Source organism: Coregonus lavaretus (assembly GCF_964263955.1).
Source record: "Coregonus lavaretus genome assembly, chromosome: 5".
Classification (NCBI taxonomy): Eukaryota; Metazoa; Chordata; class Actinopteri; order Salmoniformes; family Salmonidae; genus Coregonus; species Coregonus lavaretus.
The window spans coordinates 72,838,095-72,864,781 of NC_139992.1; the positions used below are offsets into that span (position 1 = coordinate 72,838,095).

A 26,687-nucleotide genomic window follows, 5' to 3' on the forward strand; every position below is an offset into this window, starting at 1 on the left:
ATATTACACAGTAGACAAAAATTCCCAGCCAACTTCACACACCACATGTAGAGTGTGACATACATTTTTCTCTGGAGTGTCTTTGAAATTAATATGCTGAATGAATAAATAACAAATTAATATACTAAACTTCAACTTGCAACACTCAAAACATTGTATCGCAATGTATAAAGAATAAAGGATAAATAACAATAACACACAGCAAATTCTCCAGTGTTAAATCAACACTGGGGAATTTGCTATGCAGGCATTCTGATTGGCCATCAGACGTTATCGCAACTTTCTGTTAAATTACCTGTGGTTGGTCGTCAGGCTGCTCTGTGGGCGTGGCCGCTTGGCCCCACCCCTCTGACTCAGACTCCGCCTCCTCCTCCTCATCTACCTCATGGATGGTGGGCGTGACCTCTGAGGGCGGCATGGAGGTCTTTTTTTTCTTTCGCTTCTTCTTGCGCCGGCGGTCGCGGTCCATGCTGAGCACCCGCTTGCGTAGGCGCTGTGGCGGGGGCAGGTGGGTGGACAGGGGGTGGTGGGTGTGGTGAAAGGTGTGCCGATGATCTGTGAAATGGAAGGTAGGAGTTTAAGTGAAAATAATGGCAAAGCATGCCGGCATAGTGCATTGTATTTGTGAGCTTTATAACATCTTATAGGTTGTTTTCAATAAAATGTCACAATAAGGTGTAGAGTGTTCGATTTGCCTGCTGTGGGGCAAGCAAACCCACAGCTCCGCTAAAACCATTGACAACTGTGTGCCGTTTCCAAGTGATAGTTAAATAAATGTTAACTATTTGGTTGTAATATCATCGCCTCTTGAAGAGCATAGTCAGACCTACACATTTCAGATTATTCCATGCAAAACAATTGCTCACATTTAGCTCTATCATCAGAGATACAGCAAGTAACTGCATGCTTTTCATGATCAGTAAACATCAATTGATCATGTAATTTCAGCTATGTATGGTAGCCTCACGATATCTTTCAATATTGGCCACCATTAATTTTATATTTTAATGATATAAAATAAAAGTGAACTATACCTGACAAGTATGAGTGGTTTAGGTTAATTTCCCATCTTTGTGGGCTCTGTCTGTCAAGCAGCAGAAGGGCGAATTTGCCGTGGTGCTGTTAGTTTATGTTTACTTTGCAAGCTACCGGTAGAAACTTTGTACAGTTGGCTAAACATATAGTGGTAAGTAGACCTAATGTACTTTTTTCTCCAACCAATGTAGGCCTACCTAGCGAAGTTAGGTAACATGATCCCCTTATCTTTTTTTAAATTTAAAGATCATTTAATTACAATCGCTGCTGACAGCCATGATATAAACTACATTGATTGATGGACCACGTCAAATTAGCTAGCTAGCTAATAACAGATCACTACAATATGGCTAGTTAACAAGCATACTTTCAAGGGATAAGCTACACTATATCCAAATACTGTTTCATTTGCTTGCCATCTATAGTGGTGATGACAGTAGTCCAACTGACAACTTTACCAGGATGAGGACTTGCCGATATCAAGCTCTTTCCAAAAGCCTAATCTCTGATGAAACACACTATGTAAATTATGTTGTTTGCTTAGCTTGTTACATGCCAAATGGATAGGCTACCTTCACGTATCTGAAATTACATGATCATTTTTACTGATCATGAAAAGCATACTGTTACTTGCTGTATAACTCTGAAGATAGAGCTAAATGCATGGAATTATCGGAAATGTGTAGTTCTGACTATGCTCAATAGGTGATGATATTAAAACGAAATAGTTATAACAATTATTTAACAATCCCTTGAAAATGGCACGTAGTTGTCAATGGTTTTAGTGGAGCTGGGGGTCTCCTTGTCCCCCAGTAGCCAAATCGAACATATTGTGACGTTTTATTGAAAACAACCTATAACCATTGCATAACGATAGTTAAAAAGGATGGGGGGGTCAAAGATTCTGACAAAATACCAGCCATGTTGAGGCAGTTGAATGTTGATACACAGACAGAGACATGCCACAGAAATTAAATTACGACGACGCATATGCTTATAACAAGTTATAAAGCATTAAAGCGGCAGGCTTAAGTAACCCCAACACTGATTTCTGTTAGCAAAAACTGTTATGAGCAGACATTCTGGGAACCTTTTCCCTGTGTTCTACAAAAGCATACCGGTATAGAAGTCTACAGATTGGTGAACGGGCTTACACTCAAAATCTTTTTCGTTGAAGTTTCGGCCCATCTTTTCTCCGCTGCTGAACGCGGACTCAGTGATGATGTCCCCGAACCTCTCCACTGATAATGCCTTCTCCCAGTCCTCCTCCTCTTCTTCTTCCTGCTCCTCTGTGGAACCTTCCTCATCCTCCTCCTCCTGTGCAGAGAGAGAGAGAGAGAGAGAGAGAGAGATGGGGAGAGAAATAGGGGAGTTTGTGTATATGTTGTCAATGTCACATATTCAAAATCAAATCAAATCAAATCAAATCAAATTTTATTGGTCACATGCGCCGAATACAACAGGTGCAGACATTACAGTGAAATGCTTACTTATAGCCCTTAACCAACAGTGCATTTATTTTAAACAAAAAAAGTAAGAATAAAACAACAACAAAAAAAGTGTTGAGAAAAAAAGAGCAGAAGTAAAATAAAGTGACAGTAGGGAGGCTATATATACAGGGGGGTACCTTTGCAGAGTCAATGTGCGGGGGCACCGGCTAGTTGAGGTAGTTGAGGTAATATGTACATGTGGGTAGAGTTAAAGTGACTATGCATAAATACTTAACAGAGTAGCAGCAGCGTAAAAAGGATGGGGTGGGGGGGCAGTGCAAATAGTCCGGGTAGCCATGATTAGCTGTTCAGGAGTCTTATGGCTTGGGGGTAGAAGCTGTTGAGAAGTCTTTTGGACCTAGACTTGGCACTCCGGTACCGCTTGCCGTGCGGTAGCAGAGAGAACAGTCTATGACTAGGGTGGCTGGAGTCTTTGACAATTTCTGCAGCTAACAAGTGGTTTATAGTCAAGCTACATCAATCAAGTTCCTAGGTATGTAATTACTCCAATGTATTACAATATTGACCAAAATAAACCAACTTTCAGTGTGTAAGCGAGTAGTCACAGACAGTGCAGTCCATTCACCATGTGTGTGTATGTGTGTATGTGCATATGTGTGTATGTGTGTAGGGTAAGTGATAGGAGGGGTAAAGGTCTGTAACAGTAGCATGACCCACTATACCAGATAAGAGAAAACAAAATGCATTGACAGACAGTATCAGTGTCTGCTCGTTAGTACTATGTATACACAAGGGGACCTGTCATTAGCCAATCTACTCATGCGCAACGGATTGATGCAGCAGAGTGCTGAGAGAGAGGGTGAGGCTAGCCTAATGTACTGCTGGGCCTTCTACTAACACACTACTGTCGCTAAAGGGTGTCCTTCCTTAATCTGAGAGACAGTCCCAATGCCTGGCTGCATTTACACAGGCAGCCCAATTCTGATATTTTGCCCAATTATTGACAAAAGAGCTGATCTGATTGGTCAAAAGACCAATTAGTGGAAAGAAATATCAGAATTGGGCTGCCTGTGTAAACGCAGCCCTATAGCCTCTGTCTCAATTCAGTATTCAAACAGAGCAATATTGTCTTATGTTATAGTTTAGCTCGCCCATGTACCATTATGGGTGTTAGGAAAGAGAAGTTGGTAGCCTATTTTGGAGGTTCAGGATCAGGTGCAAAAGTGAGGTGTATTTACAGTACAGGTGATGAAGAAGGTTCCAGATGTAATTTATAACTATAGGCTACATATTATGAAAATAGTAGACACAAATACTTAACTTGTGAAAACAATAAACTTGGCCAAAATATAAATATTATATTTACTTGAGGACAAAGGCAAAATGCCTCTGTAATTGAGAAAGCATCAAAATTCAAAGTCAAAAAATTAGGAGGAGCACTCAGCACGGGCATACTAACAGGACCTGCCCTTACCTAGCATAAATACATCAAATTCTCCAGTGTTAAATCAACACTGAAAGTGTGGACCAGTATAGACACTGGAACAGTGTTAACCTTTTACTGCAGTGGGAAAAAATCAGGGTCACACAGAGTGTTTCTTGGTAGCCTTAAACAAATCTACTTTGAAACAAAAGTATACACCTCACACACGGTTATGGGCTTACAAAAAAAGAAGACACCTGTACCGTGTCAGATATAGAGTTGAAATGTATTCCATTTTGAGTTTGCATCCCAATATTACACTTCATATACATCACAGAAGACTGAAATATAACAAAACTGTTTTACATAGAAACACCAGGTTTTCGTTGTTTCAAAAATAGTAAATGTTTATTAATTATGAAATTGTGAAAAATATGAATAACATTCCACCTGAGGCCACTAGGTAATTTGACTGCAGGAAAGGGCTACATTAACACACTGCTTCATGTAAAGCCTTACTTCCAAGAGTGCCTTTCGAATGAATTGTAGAGTTACCACCCATGACTGAATTTGTTAGTGACAGAGACATGGTTGTTGCATTCATCCATTTTCAGTCCTCTGGACTTCACCAATTGAGATCCTGAGTAAATATGTTATCATTAAAATGTACTTTTATTTTAATGGTCCTAAAAATATGGTCCTAAAAATCATGTTTTTCATGAAATTGGATGATGTTTGAAGGAAAACAGATCAAAGTATGAAAAATTACTGTTGCTTCTACATTGATAAAGTTTGATCATAAAGTTACTGGTCCCCTCCCCCATGTCAAACACTTGAATTCATTATTAAGGGGACAAGGTCATTTTTAAAGTGCTGCCTTGTATTTTGACTGTAGGGAGTCAGCAAATATGATAAAAAGTTTACCCTATTAATCTATGGCAAAGATACGTATATGTTTCCCTTTTCATCTATGTCTGATGTTAGCTAGTTACTGGCAAAAGGGGGGTAAGGGTCATTTAAAAACTGACACGCAGTTACAGTCAACACAACCATCAGTGCTGCTGTGAACCGCGTTGTGTGTCACCAAATTTGCTTGAGATGATTTTACTGCAACACTGCTCACTGCATCCAAGTTGCTTGACATAGGCGTTTCAAAGAGCTGTCAGTGAAGGCGAGCTCTTGATTATAAGCTCCTCGCCCGCTCAGCCAGTCTTTTCAAACATCCATGAGAGAAAAAGTACTTTCAGAATGACTGTTCAGGACCTTTAACACAAATCAAATCAAATCAAATTGTATTTGCCACATGTGCTGAATACAACAGGTGTAGACATCACTGTGAAATGCTTACTTACAGCCCTTAACCAACAATGAATTTATTTTTTAATAAAAAAGTAAACTAAAACAACAACAACAAAAAAGTGTTGTGAAAAAAAGAGCAGAAGTAAAATAAAATAACAGTAGGGAGGCTATATACAGGGGGGTACCGGTGCAGAGTCAGTGTGCGGGGGCACCGGCTACTTGATGTAATATGTACATGTGGGTAGAGTTAAAGTGACTATGCATAAATAATTAACAGAGTAGTAAAAAGGTGGGGTGGGTTGGGGGTTGGTGGTTGGTGGTTGGTGGTGGGGGGTCAGTGCAAATAGTCCGGGTAGCAATGATCAGCTGTTCAGGAGTCTTATGGCTTGGGGGTAGAAGCTGTTGAGAAGCCTTTTGGACCTAGACTTGGGGCTCCGGTACCACTTGCCGTGGGGTAGCAGAGAGAACAGTCTATGACTAGGGTGGCTGGAGTCTTTGACAATTTTGAGTGCCTTCCTCTGACACCACCTGGTATAGAGGTCCTGGATGGCAGGAAGCTTGGCCCCAGTGATGTACTGGGCCGTACGCTCTACCCTCTGTAGTGCCTTGCGGTCGGAGGCAGAGCAGTTGCCATACCAGGCGGTGATGCAACCAGTCAGGATGCTCTCAATGGTGCAGCTGTAGAACTTTTTGAGGATCTGAGGATCCATGCCAAATCTTTTCAGTCTCCTGAGAGGGAATAGGCTTTATACAATATAGCTGTGTTCGAAAACTCATACTAACAGCACTAACCATACTATTTGTGATGAAAATGTAGTACGTAGTATGCTTATTGGTCATAGTATGGATATAGTTAGTATGCCAAAAGTTCCCGGATGTCGTACTACATTCGGCAAAATACGAAGTATACAAGCAGTGGACACTATTTCTGTGCTTTTAGGGCCCATTACGCAATTCTTCAGAAAATGGGCGTGGCTTCACAACATTTTCAGATTTGAAGAAAATGCCCGAAAATATGCAGCCGAAGTCTGACGAGAGCAGATACAAAAATAATTGCTTTAAGTAATTATGATAAATGTTAAGAAATGTTGAGCAATGTAATAAAGTACATTTACATATGTTGCAAATACTGCATCCAAAATAACAGTTTTTTTTTGTAACTGCAGTTAGAGTGCAGTATACTGCAGTTATTCTGCAATTACTGCGTCCAAAATACCACAGTTGACTGCAGTTACTGTACTTTTACTGCAGTTACAAGAACTGCAATCTTTTTTTGTAAGGGTAATGACTTTTCAAATAAGTTATGTTACATTGGCTGATAATTTGTTAGCTACGCTAGCCTTACGAACCGCATAGCATATCATTACAGCAGTTGCTTGTATGTACCGGTATGTTAGCTAGCTACTTAACGTAAGTTGGCTACTAATACATCGAACTTGCCAGTACATTAACTATATGCTATCTAACTAACTACCCAATGTTTATTGACTTGATAATTCACGTCATTCTTAGCTTAGCTAAGTGGTATAGTCATTGTGCGTTCTCAATGGACATTGATAATGAAGTCGTAAGATGTCTAGCTAGTAATTTGTTATGCTAACAAGCTAGCAAGAACTTGCATAGCAACAGCATCAACTTCCAGTAGACAGGCGAGGCGCTAGTACACTCAACTGAAAGGATACAATTCGTTACAGTATACTAAAATGAAGTAATAGTATATAGTATGTACTATATAATCATTAAGTGTGTAGTATACAGTATGTTAGTATGGGTATTATGGTAGAAAAATTACAAGATTATGTTTAATACTGTTTATGCATCGAATGGTTGTTGTATGCAACAGAATAGGGTTCTTTGAACTCTTTCATCTGTGTCTATGTGAACTGAGAGGAGCCTCTGAAGCTTGGGCTGGCAACTGATTAAGTGATGGCTAGGTGATAAAACCAACAGCCACATTCCATTCTATGATTAGTGGTGTGTGAGAGGGAGATGTCTCTGGTCTGACTGACCCTGCATTTTCATAGACTGAATTGGTGTCTGTGTGTGTAAGGTACCAGGGACGAGATCTGTTGTGAATAGTTGATAAGAACCTCGTCTTGGGGGCCAAACTCTGGGTTTCATACAATAAGAACAGTCTTCACAGCGATACTGTATGCTGTGAATTATTTATTTATTTCATACAAATCCTAACCTTTTGACCCATTCCACACATCTGCTATTTGTCATGTAGACTAAGAGGTTGTATCGCGCTATAAAATATATTTGTATTCTTTGCATGTCAGAGCTCTCGGCCCAACACTCAAGAGTGTTGGGTCGACCAGCCTCATTATTGCAGAGCACTCACTATATTCACGTGTGTGTGTGGGTGTTGTGATTGGTGATTGACCTTGTCTCTCCTCATTATTGATTAGAATTTCCACGACAGTATTCCAACACAGCTTGTGTATTTCATAAGGCCTCATTTTGAGGGCCTACACTCTAAACATAACAATTAACTATGTAAGTGTTCAATTAACAATAATTGGTGTAAAGTAACCCCAGTGTTGGTGTTAATAACCAGAGTTTAACCAAAACCAAGCCCATCATTATTATATTTCCCAGCATGCTATCTTGTATGTTGATTTTAAGAATTATTTGTTTCAATATCTATGTGTTTGCATGTACTGTACATTAATTGATTGATTAATTAATCTTATGCTTCTCAAATATAAATGACATACATTTTCTAAACTAATCCAATATGTTACTTGGATTTCTTGCACCCGTTACTGAAATGGTTGTTCCAGTTAAGATGATTTAGGTAGTCTCAAGTTGCAATCTTCACAAACCTGCCAGTCATTCTGAAAGCAGGTTGCGGGTGATAAGACTTCCAAAGGTTGGATAGCCCCGCTCTGGCTGGAGTGCAATACGCATCACTTTGCAAGCCAGCATAATGTGACAAGTTCTGTGAATAACCCAACATGTTTGGATTACCCAAACATGGATTCATTTAACCACCAATTAGTGTTTCATAAACTTTCGTGCTGGGTTGACCAAGCAGCTGGGTCTTTTTTAATGTAATACATAGGTTATTTTCAGGAGGTGTGGCTTTTAGATTGCTATTTTTGGCCACCCGTGAGTGTAAATGTCCTTCCTGTTGATAGATTTTCCTTGGATATTATTGCACATTACATATTTTAATACAGAAATACTAAGACTATAATTTACAGATTGCAACAAAGTCGTTACTATCCCATTGGTGATATCACATTGGGATTTGCATAGGCGTTTAAGGAACTCCAACACTTCTGTAAACTTCTTTAAAACTACAAAAGTATCAGTGCTGAACCATAACACATGATAACAATTCAACAGAAGAGATTAAACAGAATGATATTTACTCTCACAGGTGGCCAAAAAAACTTACTGAAAGGCACGCCCCTACTAAGCCAAGCCTCCAGTCTTCTGATCTGACCCGCTGGGTCATATCTCAATAACCCAGCATCAACAAACCAACTTTGCTCTTTAAAAAAAAATGCCTGCAACCCAGCAGTTGGGTCTTCCAAACAACCCAGTATTTCTTAGAGTGTAAGCCCTCAAAATAAGGTCCTTATGAAATACATTGTAATGTGTTAAATAATTACATTTTATGATAACATATTCACTTAGGATCTCATTTGGTGAAGTCCATAGGACTGAAAATAGATGAATGGAACAAGCATGTCTCTGTCACTAACAAATTCAGTCACGCTCACCTAGGAGCCAGTTGACATGGGTGAGTAACCTAGATCACATGGGTAACCTACGGAGCAAGCTAGATCTATTCAAGGTTTTCTAAAGCTAACTAGCTTGAGTTAGCTTCACATTCCAGCTCAGGCTTCATCCGTACTACGACGGTGGATATTGCTCGTCCGCCTGTCGCTAACTCTAGCAGGTTTGTAACTGTGCGTGTATGTCGCACATGGCTAGTCGAACGCCAAACTCTTCATTGAGACAATGCTGAAACATCAATCCATGGGTGAATCACATTTTCATTTGTGCCAAAATGAGATTCAGCAGGCTATGGTGTGAAATAGGCTTTTAGAAGTGCTGTCCTTATTTTATTACTTATCGTTAATGCCGTCTTTGGTGTGCTTTGTGGTGCTTATCAATGCAAAAACACATTTTTTCCCACTCCTATCGATATTTCTTGTTTTATTAAGTCATACAAAAGTGTTACATTGCATGAAGTTTAAAATGCATTCTGTCATTACTAAATGTGTAATATGATAGAGTTTAACATGACACATTTTGAACACTAAAAAGTTAAACAATTTTAAAAACTGTGATTTTCAAACATGAGATTCACGATGAGGTAGGGAGCAAGAAAATACCTTCCTTTGGGCTAGAAACATATTGTAAGTTTTGAAAATCCCAGTTTTTTACTTTTAATCCTACCCTGTGATGTCACAGAGAAGCATTTTTTTGGAGGGACCTTTCTTCTACACCTACTGTATATATACACATATATATCACATATATAGGACTGAAAATATTGTACTGTACTGGAGTGTGAGGCCTGTCACGGCCTACCTACATAAAATTATCTTCATTAGTCATGTTCCTCTAAGGAAGTGAAATATAGCCCTAGACACCACCACCTACAATAATTAAAAACCCACTACCCCATTCCACTACTTTGACCCTATCTGCTCCTGCACCATACCAACAGCCTGTGAGGACAGGACACCACCCCTCAACACAGCCTGTAACTCTTCTGAAGTCAAATCCTGTATACCCAAATACATCTCTGCAGCTGCCACCATGACATCTATTTTCTGTGTTTTACGTTCCATTTCTGCAGTACAGTTGATAACCATAGCTATGAACACTAAGAATCTAACCTTACTGAAGCATAAATCACTTGTTGGCCTCTCCATCTGTTCTGGCACAAATCTTAGGACTGAAAATGAATGAATGCAACAACCATGTCTCTGTCCCTAAAAAATACAGTCATGGGTGGTAACTCTACGATTTACTCAAAAGTCAAGGCACTCTAGGAAATATTTGAATAAGGCTTTACACTAAGCAGTGTGTTAATTTAACACTGTTCCGGTGTCTATATGGCTCCAGATTGAACATTCTCAGTGTTATCTTTTTATTTGATTTTACACTGGAGAATTTGCTGTGCACCAGAACAGTGTTACATTAACACACTGCTTTGTGTAAAGCCTTATTCAAGTATTTTCCAGAGTGCCTTGCCTTTCAAGTAAATTGTAGTTACCACCCATTAATGTACAGTGGGGAAAAAAAGTATTTAGTCAGCCACCAATTGTGCAAGTTCTCCCACTTAAAAAGATGAGAGAGGCCTGTCATTTTCATCATAGGTACACGTCAACTATGACAGACAAATTGAGAAAAAAAAATCCAGAAAATCACATTGTAGGATTTTTTATGAATTTATTTGCAAATTATGGTGGAAAATAAGTATTTGGTCACCTACAAACAAGCAAGGTTTCTGGCTCTCACAGACCTGTAACTTCTTCTTTAAGAGGCTCCTCTGTCCTCCACTCGTTACCTGTATTAATGGCACCTGTTTGAACTTGTTATCAGTATAAAAGACACCTGTCCACAACCTCAAACAGTCACACTCCAAACTCCACTATGGTCAAGACCAAAGAGCTGTCAAAGGACACCAGAAACAAAATTGTAGACCTGCACCAGGCTGGGAAGACTGAATCTGCAATAGGTAAGCAGCTTGGTTTGAAGAAATCAACTGTGGGAGCAATTATTAGGAAATGGAAGACATACAAGACCACTGATAATCTCCCTTGATCTGGGGCTCCACGCAAGATCTCACCCCGTGGGGTCAAAATGCTCACAAGAACGGTGAGCAAAAATCCCAGAACCACACGGGGGGACCTAGTGAATGACCTGCAGAGAGCTGGGACCAAAGTAACAAAGCCTACCATCAGTAACACACTACTCCGCCAGGGACTCAAATCCTGCATTGCCAGACGTGTCCCCCTGCTTAAGCCAGTACATGTCCAGGCCTGTCTGAAGTTTGCTAGAGTGCATTTGGATGATCCAGAAGAGGATTGGGAGAATGTCATATGGTCAGATGAAACCAAAATATAACTTTTTGGTAAAAACTCAACTCATCGTGTTTGGAGGACAAAGAATGCTGAGTTGCATCCAAAGAACACCATACCTACTGTGAAGCATGGGGGTGGAAACTTCATGCTTTGGGGCTGTTTTTCTGCAAAGGGACCAGGACGACTGATCCGTGTAAAGGAAAGAATGAATGGGGCCATCAGTGGCGGCTGGTGAAAAATATTCTCGGTGGGGCTGTGCCATACTTTTTTTTTCCTGTAACCATCGCGATATATTTTAACACAAACTGCAGGAAAGCAGTGCTCAGTGAAACATTCAGTAATTATTTAATGCCAATATTAAAAAGTTGAGGCATTCTTACACAAAAACATATTACACAAACCCAAGCCTTTCATTTGCATTTAAAGTGAACTTTTCACCATTGGTAGTAAACAGGCAACGCAACAGGCATGCTGTCAGAACAGAGTGGAAAGTGGACAATAACATGAAATTATTATAAAGTTTATAGGAAATCTTACACTGTATAAAAGGATGTATAATATAGAAATGGATATCAAGTGGTTGAACTCAAACCTTTGACTGGAAGAATAGCATACAGTATTTTATGATCATACTAAATGTGACTAATTGTTAATGTGCTCCAGAACTGCAACAATTAATTGATACAAAACAACATATATACAGTAATATTAGCAAAGACACTATTAAGACTTTCTAGAGTACCATATATAACTGGATTTTTTATGCTAAGGTCAACTATATACAAAGAAACATTCGGCCAGAGCTGCTCTGTGTGTGTGTGTCTGTCATCTTATTTGTACAGGAATTTTATATATATATATATAGACAGACAGACAGACAGACAGACAGACAGACAGACAGATAGTGTGTATATACACACAAACTATGTCTAGTAACTGCTTTTAACCTGTGATGTACATAATTAACTGATGTTATTACGTTTTAATGCAACATAATTTTGGTCTGCTGTGTACTTAAAAATAATGTTAATCTTCAATAACAACTAGGCCTCTTCTAGAAATTGACCTGGTGGACACCTGAATAATTATTACAAACTGTGTAGTACTTTCCTGCATTATTATCAACGTCTGATTGTGTCTTCTCTTTCCTTTTAAAATACTAAAACAAATATAATTGTGACGGCTCTATGATAATCACTCACTTTGATGACCAGACACATTTAGGCTTTTAAACTGTTGTAAGTGAACTATTCATCTTTCTAACAACATCTTTATCAGCCAATAGTAAATATAGTTATTTACCTGATTGTTAGCATGCTGTCTGTGAACCTCTGGACAAGTGCTTTAATGAAGACAGGGTCGATGTTCCTCTTCTGCAGCTGGCTGAAAAGCATGTCCACATTTGGCATGATCTTGTGGAACAGTGCCAGGAAAAAACAGAAAGCCTCGTCTTCGAGCATCCTCACAAAGCCCCCCGCCTCTCTGACAGTCGGGGCATCAAAGTTCCCAGAGTCTCTGATGGTCTGGAAACACGTTAGTGGGTGGAAACGTCAGTCGTCTCGTCAGCTTGAATGGCGATAAAATCAGCACTCTTTACTTCCTCCAGGATGTAATCCTTAAGCACTGACAGCATACATTCCAACAGCTCGTTCTGTATCGTCTTTGACGTGCCCTTAAAAACGGTAGCTGTCTTCAGGTGCTCCTCCAGCACACTGTCGAGGGAGGCAACAAAATCCACTAAGCCCCGGAAAATGCCGGGGTTGTCCGAGGAGTCAGTCTCCTCGTGCCCACGCAAGGCCAACTCAAAAGCCCCACAGAACTTCACACAATCGATAATTTTGGATAGAATGTGCCTGTTTTTATCCACCTCCTCATTGTGTTTCCTCACCGCAATCCTGTGGCCGTCATCCAGCTGCGTAGCAATGTTCACCCTTCCTAATACAGCTAGCTTTACAGAGTTGTCCATGTGTGCCCTGGTGTTCTCATGTTTCTTTACCTTCTCTGACAGGTGCTTCATATCCCTCACTCCGGTACCTGTCCATGCTGAATCTGACCCCGTCCGGCCCGTCGTTTTAAAAAGCAAGCACGGAAAGCAAAATAAAGCATTAGCATCAGTGCACCCAGCTAGCCAAGCCTTCCTGGTGTACCAGCTACGGGAGAAGCCGCGCATATACTGCTTCCCTTTCTCGCTAGCCTGCTGTCTGATTGAGAGGTCAGGTTGATCTGGGCCCAGCTCTTTCACCCGAACTTTCTCTGACAAAGTTCTCCTCTCAAACGGATCTTGGAGGAGAGATTTCACCGAGTTAGGGTTGGGTCTTGGAGGAGTAACGTTTGCGCTCACCATTGTCGTCTAGTAAAAATGGCGCCACTGGAGCCCGGTCCTTATTTTATCAGGGGCGAGCTTGGGGCGATAAAATAATCGCCCTCCTTGGATTCGAATTAAAATCGCTGATTAGCTACATTTTATGTCATACATTCATATCTTAAATTAGCAATTGGCTTAACTGCTACGTAGACCCGCCTCCTCGGGGCACTTTCTGTATCGCCCAGAGCTGACGAGGCGTTTGACAGGCAGAGGAAAGGTTGCGAATATGATTTTCTATCATATCTTACACATATTACTGTGTGCATTCCATATTTCAAACACACAAATATTGACATACTGATGTTTTTATTATTATTATTATTATTTTTATTTATTTTTTATTTTATTTTTTAAAATAATTTTATTTAAGGGGGCGGCGCCCTAGCGCCCTCTATCGGCCAGCCGCCACTGGGGGCCATGTATCGTGAGATTTTGAGTGAAAACCTCCTTCCATCAGCAAGGGCATTGAAGATGAAACGTGGCTGGGTCTTTTAGCATGACAATGATCCCAAACACACCACCCGGGCAACGAAGGAGTGGCTTCGTAAGAAGCATTTCAAGGTCCTGGAGTGGCCTAGCCAGTCTCCAGATCTCAACCCCATAGAAAATCTTTGGAGGGAGTTGAAAGTCCGTGTTGCCCAGCGACAGCCCCAAAACATCACTGCTCTAGAGGAGATCTGCATGGAGGAATGGGCCAAAATACCAGCAACAGTGTGTGAAAACCTTGTGAAGACTTACAGAAAACGTTTGACCTGTGTCATTGCCAACAAGGGGTATATAACAAAGTATTGAGAAACTTTTGTTATTGACCAAATACTTATTTTCCACCATAATTTGCAAATAAATTCATAAAAAATCCTACAATGTGATTTTCTGGAATTTTTTTTCTCATTTTGTCTGTCATAGTTGACATGTACCTATGATGAAAATTACAGGCCTCTCTCATCTTTTTAAGTGGGAGAACTTGCACAATTGGTGGCTGACTAAATACTTTTTTCCCCCACTGTATTTGTTAGTGACAGAGACATGGTTGTTGCATTCATCCATTATCGGTCCTATGAACTTCACCAAGTGAGATCCTATGTGAATATATATAACAACATTTAACACAATACCATATGTATTAGGCCTTATTTTGAGGGCCTACTTTTACCTTAATACATACAGTAATACTATACTGATACTAATACTATTGTTACTACTTGTCATGTATAAGAACTTGATGTTGCGTGTTACTGTATTACCTTATGTCTCACTTATTATGAAAATATATGTGTTATGACATTTTGAAGCTGCAAAAGTGGTCTACTCTAATGTATTTCATTCTAGCTATAGGCTATATTAATATGTATATCTAAGAGCCTAACAAACCATGTGCTTATGATCATATATTTAGACTAATTCAACTAACTGTTGTAGATTTTGGTTCTTCATTAAATATTTGGCAGCCATCAAATAAATATATAACTTCAAATATTTGGTTTTCTGAGACTTGTATTTGAATATCAAAGAAAATAGTTGCCTTTTAGTTGAAACTCTATATAAATTATATTAGACTACCTTGAGTATTTGAAAAGTTGGAATTTTACAATTACAAAATACAACTATATTCTTCCCAGGGCTGCATGTGATGATAGCTCAGATGCACATCGTCACAGTGGCCTTCTAGAGCTGAGGTAGCCTCACCCTTTAGCTCCCATTGGCCTCCAGAAGCTTTCATCTGGACTTTGAAGTCAAGAATAGAAGGGGTGGGGGGTTGTTTGTTGAGGTGAGAAGGACCAACAGGTGCCTGTTCAGGAGGACATAACTGACAGGTACACTGTGTTGTTACTTGTTATAAGCATGTATGAGCCTTGGCCACGTCTGTTTTACAGTTGCACCAATACCACAACCATAATTTCTAGACAGCAAGTGTTCTATATAAAACTATATTTCAATTCAAACACAGCTAACAATGCACATAACTGTCCTGGTTTAAAAAGCATAATTCATATTTCATATGCTAAATGGAATGATGTGGCTAGGGAAAATATATTTAGAAGGGGATGTTGATAAGCGGAGTGACACTGTGTGTGTGTGTGTGTGTCTTTCATCCAGACTCCATCTTTGACCTTACAGTAATACAGACGGCCCTACCTGTGAAGTCAGATAATAGATCATTCTCCCCATCACAGAAAAGTGGTTGGCCGTGTGCCTGAGCCCAGTCCTCTGTGTATGTGTGTGTGCATCCATCAAAATCTGTACTGATGCATATGATGTGTGTGTGCTACCCTATGCTACCCTCCAGTCCCTCGACTTCTTGGCGCTGACGGAAACATGGATTACCACTGAAAACACTGCTACTCCTACTGCTCTCTCCTCGTCTGACCATGTGTTCTCGCATACCCCGAGAGCATCTGGTCAGCGGGGTGGTGGCACAGGAATCCTCATCTCTCCCAAGTGCACATTCTCTCTTTTTCCCCTGACTCATCTGTCTATCTCCTCATTTGAATTCCATGCTGTCACAGTCACTAGCCCATTCAAGCTTAACATCCTTGTCATTTATCGCCCTCCAGGTTCCCTTGGAGAGTTCATCAATGAGCTTGACACCTTGATAAGTTCCTTTCCTGAGGATGTCTCATCCCTCACAGTTCTGGGTGACTTCAACCTCCCTACGTCTACCTTTGACTCATTTCTCTCTGCCTCCTTCTTTCCACTACTCTCCTCTTTTGACCTCACCCTCTCACCGTCCCCCCCTACTCACAAGGCAGGCAATACGCTTGACCTCATCTTTACTAGATGCTGTTCTTCTACTAATCTCACTGCAACTCCCCTCCATGTCTCCAACCACTACTTTGTATCCTTTTCTCTCTCGCTCTCCTCCAACACTACTTACTCTGCCCCTACTCAGATGGTAATGCGCCGTCGCAACCTTCGCTCTCTCTCTCCCGCTACTCTCTCCTCTTCCATCCTATCATCTCTTCCCTCTGCTCAATCCTTCTCCCTCCAATCTCCTGATTCTGCCTCCTCAACCCTCCTCTCCTCCCTTTCTGCATCCTTTGACTCTCTATGTCCCCTATCCTCCCGGCCGGCTCGGTCCTCCCTTCCTGCTCCATGGCTTGACGACTCATTGCGAACTCACAGAACAGGGCTCTGGGCAGCCGAGCGGAAATGGAGGAAAACTAGACTCCCTGCGGACCTGGCATATATTCACTCCCTCCTCTCTACATTTTCTTCATCTGTTTCTGCTGCTAAAGCCACTTTCTATCACTCTAAATTCCAAGCATCTGCCTCTAACCCTAGGAAGCTCTTTGCCACCTTCTCCTCCCTGCTGAATCCCCCCCCCCCCCCCTCCCTCTCTGTGGATGACTTCGTCAACCATTTTGAAAAGAAGGTTGACGACATCTGATCCTCGTTTGTTAAGTCAAATGACACTGCTGGTCCTGCTCACACTGCCCTACCCTATGCTTTGACTTCTTTCTCCCCTCTCTCTCCAGATGAAATCTTGCGACTTGTGACGGCCGGCCGCCCAACAACCTGTCCGCTTGACCCTATCCCCTCCTCTCTTCTCCAGACCATCTCCGTTGACCTTCTCCCTTACCTCACCTCGCTCATCAACTCATCCTTGACCGCTGGCTATGTCCCTTCCGTCTTCAAGAGAGCGAGAGTTGCACCCCTTCTCAAAAAAACAACACTCGATCCCTCTGATGTCAACAACTACAGACCAGTATCCCTTCTTTCTTTTCTCTCCAAAACTCTTGAGCGTGCCGTCTCTAGCCAACTCTCTTGCTATCTCTCTCAGAATGACCTTCTTGATCCAAACCAGTCAGGTTTCAAGACTGGTCATTCCACTGAGACTGCTCTTCTCTGTGTCACGGAGGCTCTCCGCACTGCTAAAGCTAACTCTATCTCCTCTGCTCTTGTCCTTCTAGACCTGTCTGCTGCCTTTGATACTGTGAACCATCAGATCCTCCTCTCCACCCTCTCCGAGTTGGGCATCTCCGGCGCAGCTCACTCTTGGATTGCGTCCTACCTGACCGGTCGCTCCTACCAAGTGGCGTGGCGAGAATCTGTCTCCGCACCACGTGCTCTCACCACTGGTGTCCCCCAGGGCTCAGTTCTAGGCCCCAATTCTCTGGCACCCCAATGGTGGAACAAGCTCCCTCACGATGCCAGGAAAGCGGAGTCACTCACCACCTTCCGGAGACACTTGAAACCCCACCTCTTTAAGGAATACCTGGGATAGGATAAAGTAATCCTTCTACCCCCCCTTACCCAACCCCAAAGAAAAAAAAAAAAAAAAAATATGGTAAAGTGGTTATCCCACTGGCTATAAGGTGAATGCACCAATTTGTAAGTCGCTCTGGATAAGAGCGTCTGCTAAATGACGTAAATTTAAATGTAAATGATGTCTTTATGCTGCAGGCTAATGTCCAAAAACCTACTGGAGACACGCTACAAGAACTGAGTAAAGTGGGGATCTCCTGGCTAAAAGCCTTTGCACAGAAGACAGAGAGAGAGGCGGAGAGCCATGGTGGATGCTCTGTTCTCCCAAGGGGGCCAAGAGGTTTATGTCAACTAAGTAAGTCAAGTCACAGGCTAATAATCTCATATCAAGTGAGTTGTTTTATGGTGTCATGCTAGGCAGTTACTCTCAGGCTATGAATGCCTTCAAGCTGCATTATCAAATGAGGGAGGTAATGTATGACTGTATATTCATATGAGTAGAATACAGTATTCAATTAGTATTCACGCTGTACTGTCAAGCTCACTCTCACAGTTAAAGATGGAATGCGCATTAGGGGAAACAGCGCCACTGTTCCCACCAGCCCCTCTGTTATTGTTTTTGTTTTGTCGACGAAACTGACTTTGGGGAGCATCCAAACGGAGGTGAGAAGAAGCTAATTTTAAAAAATCCAGTACTTATTCTGCTGTTCTATCGCACATGCAATGATGTCAGAGGGAAAAGAACAGTGTTCGTTGTTTGCTATAAACTTCTTTGTTGTTGTAATATCCCAAACAAACGTGGCAGTATCACCATTAAGGATTCCAGCTTTAATATCTCTCTGTAAAACACAGAGTATTTGAAGGAGAGAGAAACACTATTGTATTTCCTATTCTGCTGTACTTAGTGTATACACAGCTGTAACAATTTACTTGCGCTCTCTTGGACTCAAGGAGCTGGTACACTGCCCTGGCTTTGCCATACAAATGGCACAAAAACGTCAGATTGGTGTGCTTCACTTTTCTGTTTGATTAAGGTTTTGTCATGTTCAAACAGCATTCGTAGAGTGTCTTTATACACCTACTGTACAGGCACACAAACATTTGGTCCAAATTTGGTCCAAATATCCGCTTCAACTGAGAAAAGGACACAGGAAATGAAGCAAAAGCACGATTTGAAGCATATTGCTTTTGACAATTATCTAAGCATCACATTGTACTCCTAACACAAGCATATGGGCCTGAACAGTGTTTGTCTCTCGTCTTTTCTTCCCACACATTTTATCTGTCTATTGTGTGAATGGTAATTGCCTTGTTGCTACATGTGGGCTTGAATGAATGCATTTACATTTGTGACACTGGTGAGACAAACAAGAAAGGATGGTGCTAGGAATTCAGGATTGGCCTACAGATGTGTTTGTTCTCTCTTCATCAGGGCTCTGAGTAAACTGTAGATAGAGTTAGAAATGTCACAGGCAGCAGGCTCTGCCAGGTAGCAGGTAGGACACTGCATGAGCAGCAGCTTGCAGACTTCTCCATTCCCACAGCTGAAGGCCTTAAGGTGGTCATCTAGAACCTGTAGAACATGTTCTTCCATTCAGCACCAGGTAACAATGATCCATATTGGGCACACATTTACGATGTCCACCTAATCCAAGTTTGTTGTCACAATGCCCCCTCTCCCCGCATGCGCTAGTGTAGGCGTAGTTGCGTTTGTTTACACACACCTAACTCTCCCCCTGTACTTCTCTATCTTGCCTACACAGGTTATGCCACCCCACAGGCTTCGTGGAACTCCCACCTTGAAAAAGAAGGGTTACACAGGTATGCAAACCTCTTCAGCGTTGTGAACAGTTTGGAAGTGACCACCACACCAAATTATCCAAGGACCTGGGAGTCTGATTTGGCTGGCCCTCTTTGGGCTCCAGAGGTCCCGCCCCCCTGATCTCCCCTTGTTTCTGCAGCTGACATAGTGCTGCAGCTGGCTGGTGGCTGCTGGGATGACATCACCATGGTAACCCAGTCCCAGTTGGCCCCTGGTGATAGGGCTTGCCTGCATGTGGTGTATGTTAACCCCCCTGTCGCTGTCCCCCACCCACCCCACCTCACCCTACACCAGTGGGTATCAGATGTGTCATCGCTCTAGCTGAGGTGAACGTTGGAAGAGCAATCAAGCTAAACGAGACAGAGGCTCCACCTTAGCTTGAGATGCTTGTGTGTGTGTGTGTGTGTGTGTTTGTGAGAGAGAGAGAGAGAGAGAGAGAGAGAGAGAGAGAGAGAGAGAGAGAGAGAGAGAGAGAGAGAGAGAGAGAGAGAGAGAGAGAGAGAGAGAGAGAAAACTGATCCTCTCAGCTGCAGTAGTAACAGTTCTAAGCATATTGTAGTAGAACAATTATCTGCCGCCGTGCATGGTGACTCATCAGTATCCCCTTACTGGATCTCATTCTGTGAGACTGCAGAGACTCCTTATACACTGAATCTAACACACACACACTATTAGCCTCATAGCCCCTGTATGAGTCATCACTGCTAAACCCATTTAATCAGACTGAATATCATCCAATGATTCTGCAGCAGAGAATACTAAAAGAAGAGGGGGATATGCTCAGCATTTTCACCTTGAGGATATACATAGATGGTGTTTGAGGGAAAATAACCTAGCCCTAAACTGATGTTTTGCTTTTCTGAGAGTTAACCTCTACGGGATCGGTGTCCCGTACACGGGACGGTTGAGCTAACGTGCGCTAATGTGATTAGCTGACTGTTGTAAGTAACAGCAAACTTTCCAGGACATAGACATGTCTTATATGTAGATAGAGTTAGACATGTCACAGGCAGCAGGCTCTGCCAGGTAGCAGGTAGGACACTGCATGGGCAGCAGCTTGCAGACTTCTCCATTCCCACAGCTGAAGGCCTTAAGGTGGTCATCTAGAACATGTAGAACATGTTCTTCCATCCAGCACCAGGTAACAATGATCCATATTGGGCACACATTTGCGATGTCCACCTAATCCAAGTTTGTTGTCACAATGCCCCCTCTCCCCGCATGTGCTAGCGTAGGCGTAGTTGTGTTTGTTTACACACACCTAACTCTCCCCCTGTACTACTCTATCTTGCCTACACAGGTTATGCCACCCCACAGGCTTCCTGGAACTCCCACCTTGAAAAAGAAGGGTTACACAGGTATGCAAACCTCTTCAGCGCTGTGAATAGTTTGGAAGTGACCACCACACCAAATTATCCAAGGACCTGGGAGTCCGATTTGGCTGGCTTCCTTTGGGCTCCAGAGGTCCCGCCCCCCTGATCTCCCCTTGTTTCTGCAGCTGACATAGTGCTGCAGCTGGCTGGTGGCTGCTGGGATGACATCACCATGGTAACCCAGTCCCAGTTGGCCCCTGGTGATAGGGCTTGCCTGCATGTGGTTTATGTTAACCCCCCTGTCGCTGTCCCCCACCCACCCCACCTCACCCTACACCAGTGGGTATCAGATGTGCCATCGCCCTAGCTGAGGTGAACGTTGGAAGAGCAATCAAGCTAAACGAGACAGAGGCTCCACCTTAGATTGAGATGCTTGTGTGTGTGTGTGTGTGTGTGTGTGTGTGTGTGTGTGTGTGAGAGAGAGACAGAGAGAGAGACAGAGAGAGAGAGAAAAAAAATGGATCATCTCAGCTGCAGTAGTAACAGTTCTAAGCATATTGTAGTAGAACAATTATCTGCCGCCGTGCATGGTGACTCATCAGTATCCACTTACTGGATCTCATTCTGTGAGACTGCAGAGACTCCTTATACACTGAATCTAACACACACACACTATTAGCCCCATAGCCCCTGTATGAGTCATCACTGCTAAACCCATTTAATCAGACTGAATATCATCCAATGATTCTGCAGCAGACAATACTAAAAGAAGAGCGGGATATACTCAGCATTTTCACCTTGAGGATATACATAGATGGTGTTTGAGGGAAAATAACCTAGCCCTAAACTGATGTTTTGCTTTTCTGAGAGTTAACCTCTACGGGATCGGTGTCCCGTACACGGGACGGTTGAGCTAACGTGCGCTAATGTGATTAGCATGACTGTTGTAAGTAACAGCAAACTTTCCAGGACATAGACATGTCTTATATGGGCAGAAAGCTTAAATTATTGTTAATCTAACTGTACTGTCCAATTTACAGTAGCTATTACAGTGAAAAAATATCATCCTATTGTTTGAGGAGAGTGCACAACAACAACAAAATTATCACGGCAACTGGTTTGATACATTCACCTCTGAAGGTAAATAATGTACTTACATTCAGTAATCTTGCTCTGATTTGTCATCCTGAGGGTTCCAGAGATAAAATGTAGCATAGTTTTGTTTGATAAAATCAATTTTTATATTCAAATGTAGGAACTGGGTTCTACAGTTTGAACCCTTGCTGTCTCTGGCTCCACACCCACCCCGCCCAGCCATCTAGATGTGTGAAAGTTAGTGTATAAGCTAATGATTCATCATGTATGACATTCCTGGGAGTGTGTAAACCTACATTTTGTATTACCATATCATTTTTGTATGTTCTCTATAGTTATGTACTTGAAAATGTATCAATAGACCAATTCGGCACATTTGGACAGACTTGATACAAAATAGTCCAGTATTTCAATGCTTCACTGGATCAATCAGAAACTTTGCACACACACTGCTGCCATCTAGTGGACAAAATCTAAATTGTGCCTAAACTGCAATATTATATTGTGGCTTTCTCTTGCATTTCAAAGATGACGGAACAAAAAAATTAACAGAAAATGCATGTTTGTTTGTATTATCTTTTACCAGATCTAATGTGTTATATTCTCCTACATTAATTTATTTCACATTTCCACAAACGTCAAAGTGTTTCCTTTCAAATGGTATCCTTTCACACACACACGGGAGAGGTTGTCGGGAGAGGTTGTGTTTTTCTCTAGCAGGAGGTAAGCTTGGCTTCTCATATGGTGTTGAGTAAAGCTTAAACCATGCATTTAGATCGTAGGTAGGTAGTTTATTTAGCTAGTTATTGTAGGTTTCCGTAGGCAATTATTGTAGGTAAGTATTGTTTACGTATTGTTTAAGTATTGTTACGGCGGAGCCCGGCGAAGCACGAGGCTAGCTAGCTAGCGGGTAGCTACTGGTAACGTTTATTGGTTATTATCTGTTTAGTGCAATGGTGGAGAGTGGTTTCCAATGTTAATGTGCTAGCTAATGTGCTAGCTAGCTAGCCAACGTTTAATTTTTTTGCTGCGTTATGAAAGGAACTTGACACGGACATGAATGATCTGTTTTGTGTGTTAACACACTCTTGGTATGCTAGCTAGCTAGCGGGTAGCTACTGGTAACGTTTATTGGTAATTATCTGTTTAGTGCAACGGTGGAGAGTTGTTTCCAATGTTAATGTGCTAGCTAACCAACGCTTAATTTTTTGCTGCGTTACGAAAGAAACTAGACACGGACATGAATTATCTGTTTAGTGTGTTAACACACTCTTGGTGGTTTGTTGTAACCAAGTATTGGTGCTAAACTGTGTGTTATTGGATGCTAGCATGCTAGTTAGCTATGGCGTCATAGCTAGGCATCGTGGGCTGTTGTGGTTAGTTACTGTGGGTTGGCATTGTTGTTCGGCGGTGCCGGGGGTAGCACGAAGCTAGCTAGCTAGCCGTTCTTCAAACAAGGTCAACACAGTGGCCATTGCTAGCTAGCCAACAGACACGGACACGAATTATCTGCTTAGTGTGTTAACACACTATTGGTGGTTTGTTGTGACCAAGTGTTGGCGCTAAACTGTGTGTTTTTGGATGCAAGTGTTGGTGCTAAACTGTGTGTTTTTGGATGCTAGCATGCTAGTTAGCTATGGTGTCTTAGTTAGCTAGCTGAATAAAGTGGGTTGAGTCTATTCCTTTAAACATTGAACCGCTGTGGTTCACAACAATTCTGATTTCTAAAGGTGGAAGTTGGTAGAGTTTTTGTTCGGGTGGTTCAGTGAAACAATTATAGTTGTTAGAAGTAGAAGTTTTTGGTGAGGGAGGCCCTGCTCTCTACTGTCCCAGATGTTTAGTTCATTTCATTCCGATGTCCTCTGCATTATTGTAGCCATTTGCTACAGCCTGTCAACTATGCCTCTGCCTATCCCTGTTCTCTCCTCTCTGCACAGGCTACACAAACGCCCCACACCGCGTGGCTGCTGCCTCTCTAACCTGGTGGTCCCTGCACGCACCCCACACCTGGAGTTCCAGGTCTCAGGCAGCCTCTGGAACTGCCGTTCTGCTGCCAACAAAGCTGACTTCATCCCAGCCTATGCTAATCTCCAGTCCCTCGACTTCCTGGCGCTGACGGAAACATGGATTACCACTGAAAACACTGCTACTCCTACTGCTCTCTCCTCGTCTGACCATGTGTTCTCGCATACCCCGAGAGCATCTGGTCAGAGGGGTGGTGGCACAGGAATCCTCATCTCTCCCAAGTGGACATTCTCAATTTTTCCCCTAACCCATCTGTCTATCTCCTCATTTGAATTCCATGCTGTCACAGTCACTAGCCCATTTAAGCTTAATATCCTTGTCATCTATCGCCCTCCAGGTTCCCTTGGAGAGTTCATCAATGAGCTTGACGCCTTGATAAGTTCCTTTCCTGAGGATGGCTCACCCCTCACAGTTTTGGGGGATTTCAACCTCCCTATGTCCACATTTGACTCATTTCTCTCTGCCTCCTTCTTTCCACTTCTCTCCTCTTTTGACCTCACCCTCTCACCGTCCCCCCCTACTCACAAGGCAGGCAATACGCTTGACCTCATCTTTACTAGATGCTGCTCTTCTACTAATCTCACTGCAACTCCCCTCCATGTCTCCGACCACTACTTTGTTTCCTTTTCTCTCTCGCTCTCCTCCCACACTACTCACTCTGCCCCTACACAGATGGTAATGCGCCGCCGCAACCTTCGCTCTCTCTCTCCCACTACTCTCTCCTCTTCCATCCTATCATCTCTTCCCTCTGCTCAATCCTTCTCCCTCCAATCTCCTGATTCTGCCTCCTCAACCCTCCTCTCCTCCCTTTCTGCATCCTTTGACTCTCTGTGTCCCCTATCCTCCCGGCCGGCTCGGTCCTCCCCTCCAGCTCCGTGGCTTGATGACTCATTGCGAGCTCACAGAACAGAGCTCCGGGCAGCGGAGCGGAAATGGAAGAAAACTAAACTCCCTGCCGACCTGGCATCTTTTCACTCCCTCCTCTCTACATTTTCTTCATCTGTTTCTGCTGCTAAGGCCACTTTCTACCACTCTAAATTCCAAGCATCTGCCTCTAACCCTAGGAAGCTCTTTGCCACATTTTCCTCCCTCCTGAATCCTCCCCCCCCCGCCCCCCCCTCCTCTCTCTCTGTGGATGACTTCGTCAACCACTTTGAAAAGAAGGTTGACGACATTCGATCCTCGTTTATTAAGTCTAATGACACTGCTGGTCCTACTCACACTGCCCTACCCTATGCTTTGACTTCTTTCTCCCCTCTCTCTGCAGATAAAATCCTGCGACTTGTGACTGCAGGCCGCCCAACAACCTGCCCGCTTGACCCCATCCCCTCCTCTCTTCTCCAGACCATCTCCGGTGACCTTCTCCCCTACCTCACCTCGCTGATCAACTCATCCTTGACCGCTGGCCATGTCCCTTCCGTCTTCAAGAGAGCGAGAGTTGCTCCCCTTCTCAAGAAACCAACACTCGATCCCACTGATGTCAACAACTACAGACCAGTATCCCTTCTTTCTTTTCTTTCCAAAACTATTGAGCGTGCCGTCTTTAGCCAACTCTCTTGCTATCTCTCTCAGAATGACCTTCTTGATCCAAACCAGTCAGGTTTCAGGACTGGTCATTCAACTGAGACTGCTCTTCTCTGTGTCACGGAGGCTCTCCGCACTGCTAAAGCTAACTCTCTCTCCTCTGCTCTTGTCCTTCTAGACCTGTCTGCTGCCTTTGATACTGTGAACCATCAGATCCTCCTCTCCACCCTCTCCGAGCTGGGCATCTCCGGCGCGGCTCACTCCTGGATTGCGTCCTACCTGACCGGTCGCTCCTACCAAGTGGCGTGGCGAGAAGCTGTCTCCGCACCACGTGCTCTCACCACTGGTGTCCCCCAGGGCTCAGTTCTAGGCCCTCTCCTTTTCTCCCTATACACCAAGTCACTTGGCTCTGTCATATCCTCACATGGCCTCTCCTATCATTGCTACGCTGACGATACACAACTAATCTTCTCCTTTCCCCCTTCTGATAACCAGGTGGCGAATCGCATCTCTGCATGTCTGGCAGACATATCAGTATGGATGACGGATCACCACCTCAAGCTGAACCCTGGCAAGACGGAGCTGCTCTTCCTCCCGGGGAAGGACTACCCGTTCCATGATCTCGCCATCACGGTTGACAACTCCGCTGTGTCCTCCTCCCAGAGTGCGAAGAGCCTAGGCGTGACCCTGGACAACACCCTGTCGTTCTCCGCCATCATCAAGGCGGTGACCCGCTCCTGCAGGTTCATGCTCTACAACATTCGGAGAGTACGACCCTGCCTTACACAGGAAGCGGCACAGGTCCTAATCCAGGCACTTGTCATCTCCCGTCTGGACTACTGCAACTCGCTGTTGGCTGGCCTCCCTGCCTGTGCCATTAAACCCCTACAACTCATCCAGAATGCCGCAGCCCGTCTGGTGTTCAACCTTCCCAAGTTCTCTCACGTCACCCCCCTCCTCCGCACACTCCACTGGCTTCCAGTTGAAGCTCGCATCCGCTACAAGACCATGGTGCTTGCCTATGGAGCAGTGAGGGGAACGGCACCTCTGTACCTTCGGGCTCTGATCAGTCCCTA

General features: G+C 43.1%; 1 protein-coding gene across 1 annotated transcript in view; it reads right to left on the reverse strand.

The window, feature by feature from the left end:
* Positions 1-26,687, reverse strand: part of slc4a3 (solute carrier family 4 member 3) — a gene marked incomplete at both ends in the record, with an annotated part of 95,307 nt that overhangs the window by 57,139 nt on the left and 11,481 nt on the right. Inside the window, 2 exons of the mRNA XM_084161609.1 lie at positions 296-555; positions 2,190-2,352. Coding sequence (XP_084017735.1) covers positions 296-555; positions 2,190-2,352 — 423 coding nt within the window. The remainder of the gene's footprint in view (positions 1-295; positions 556-2,189; positions 2,353-26,687) is intronic.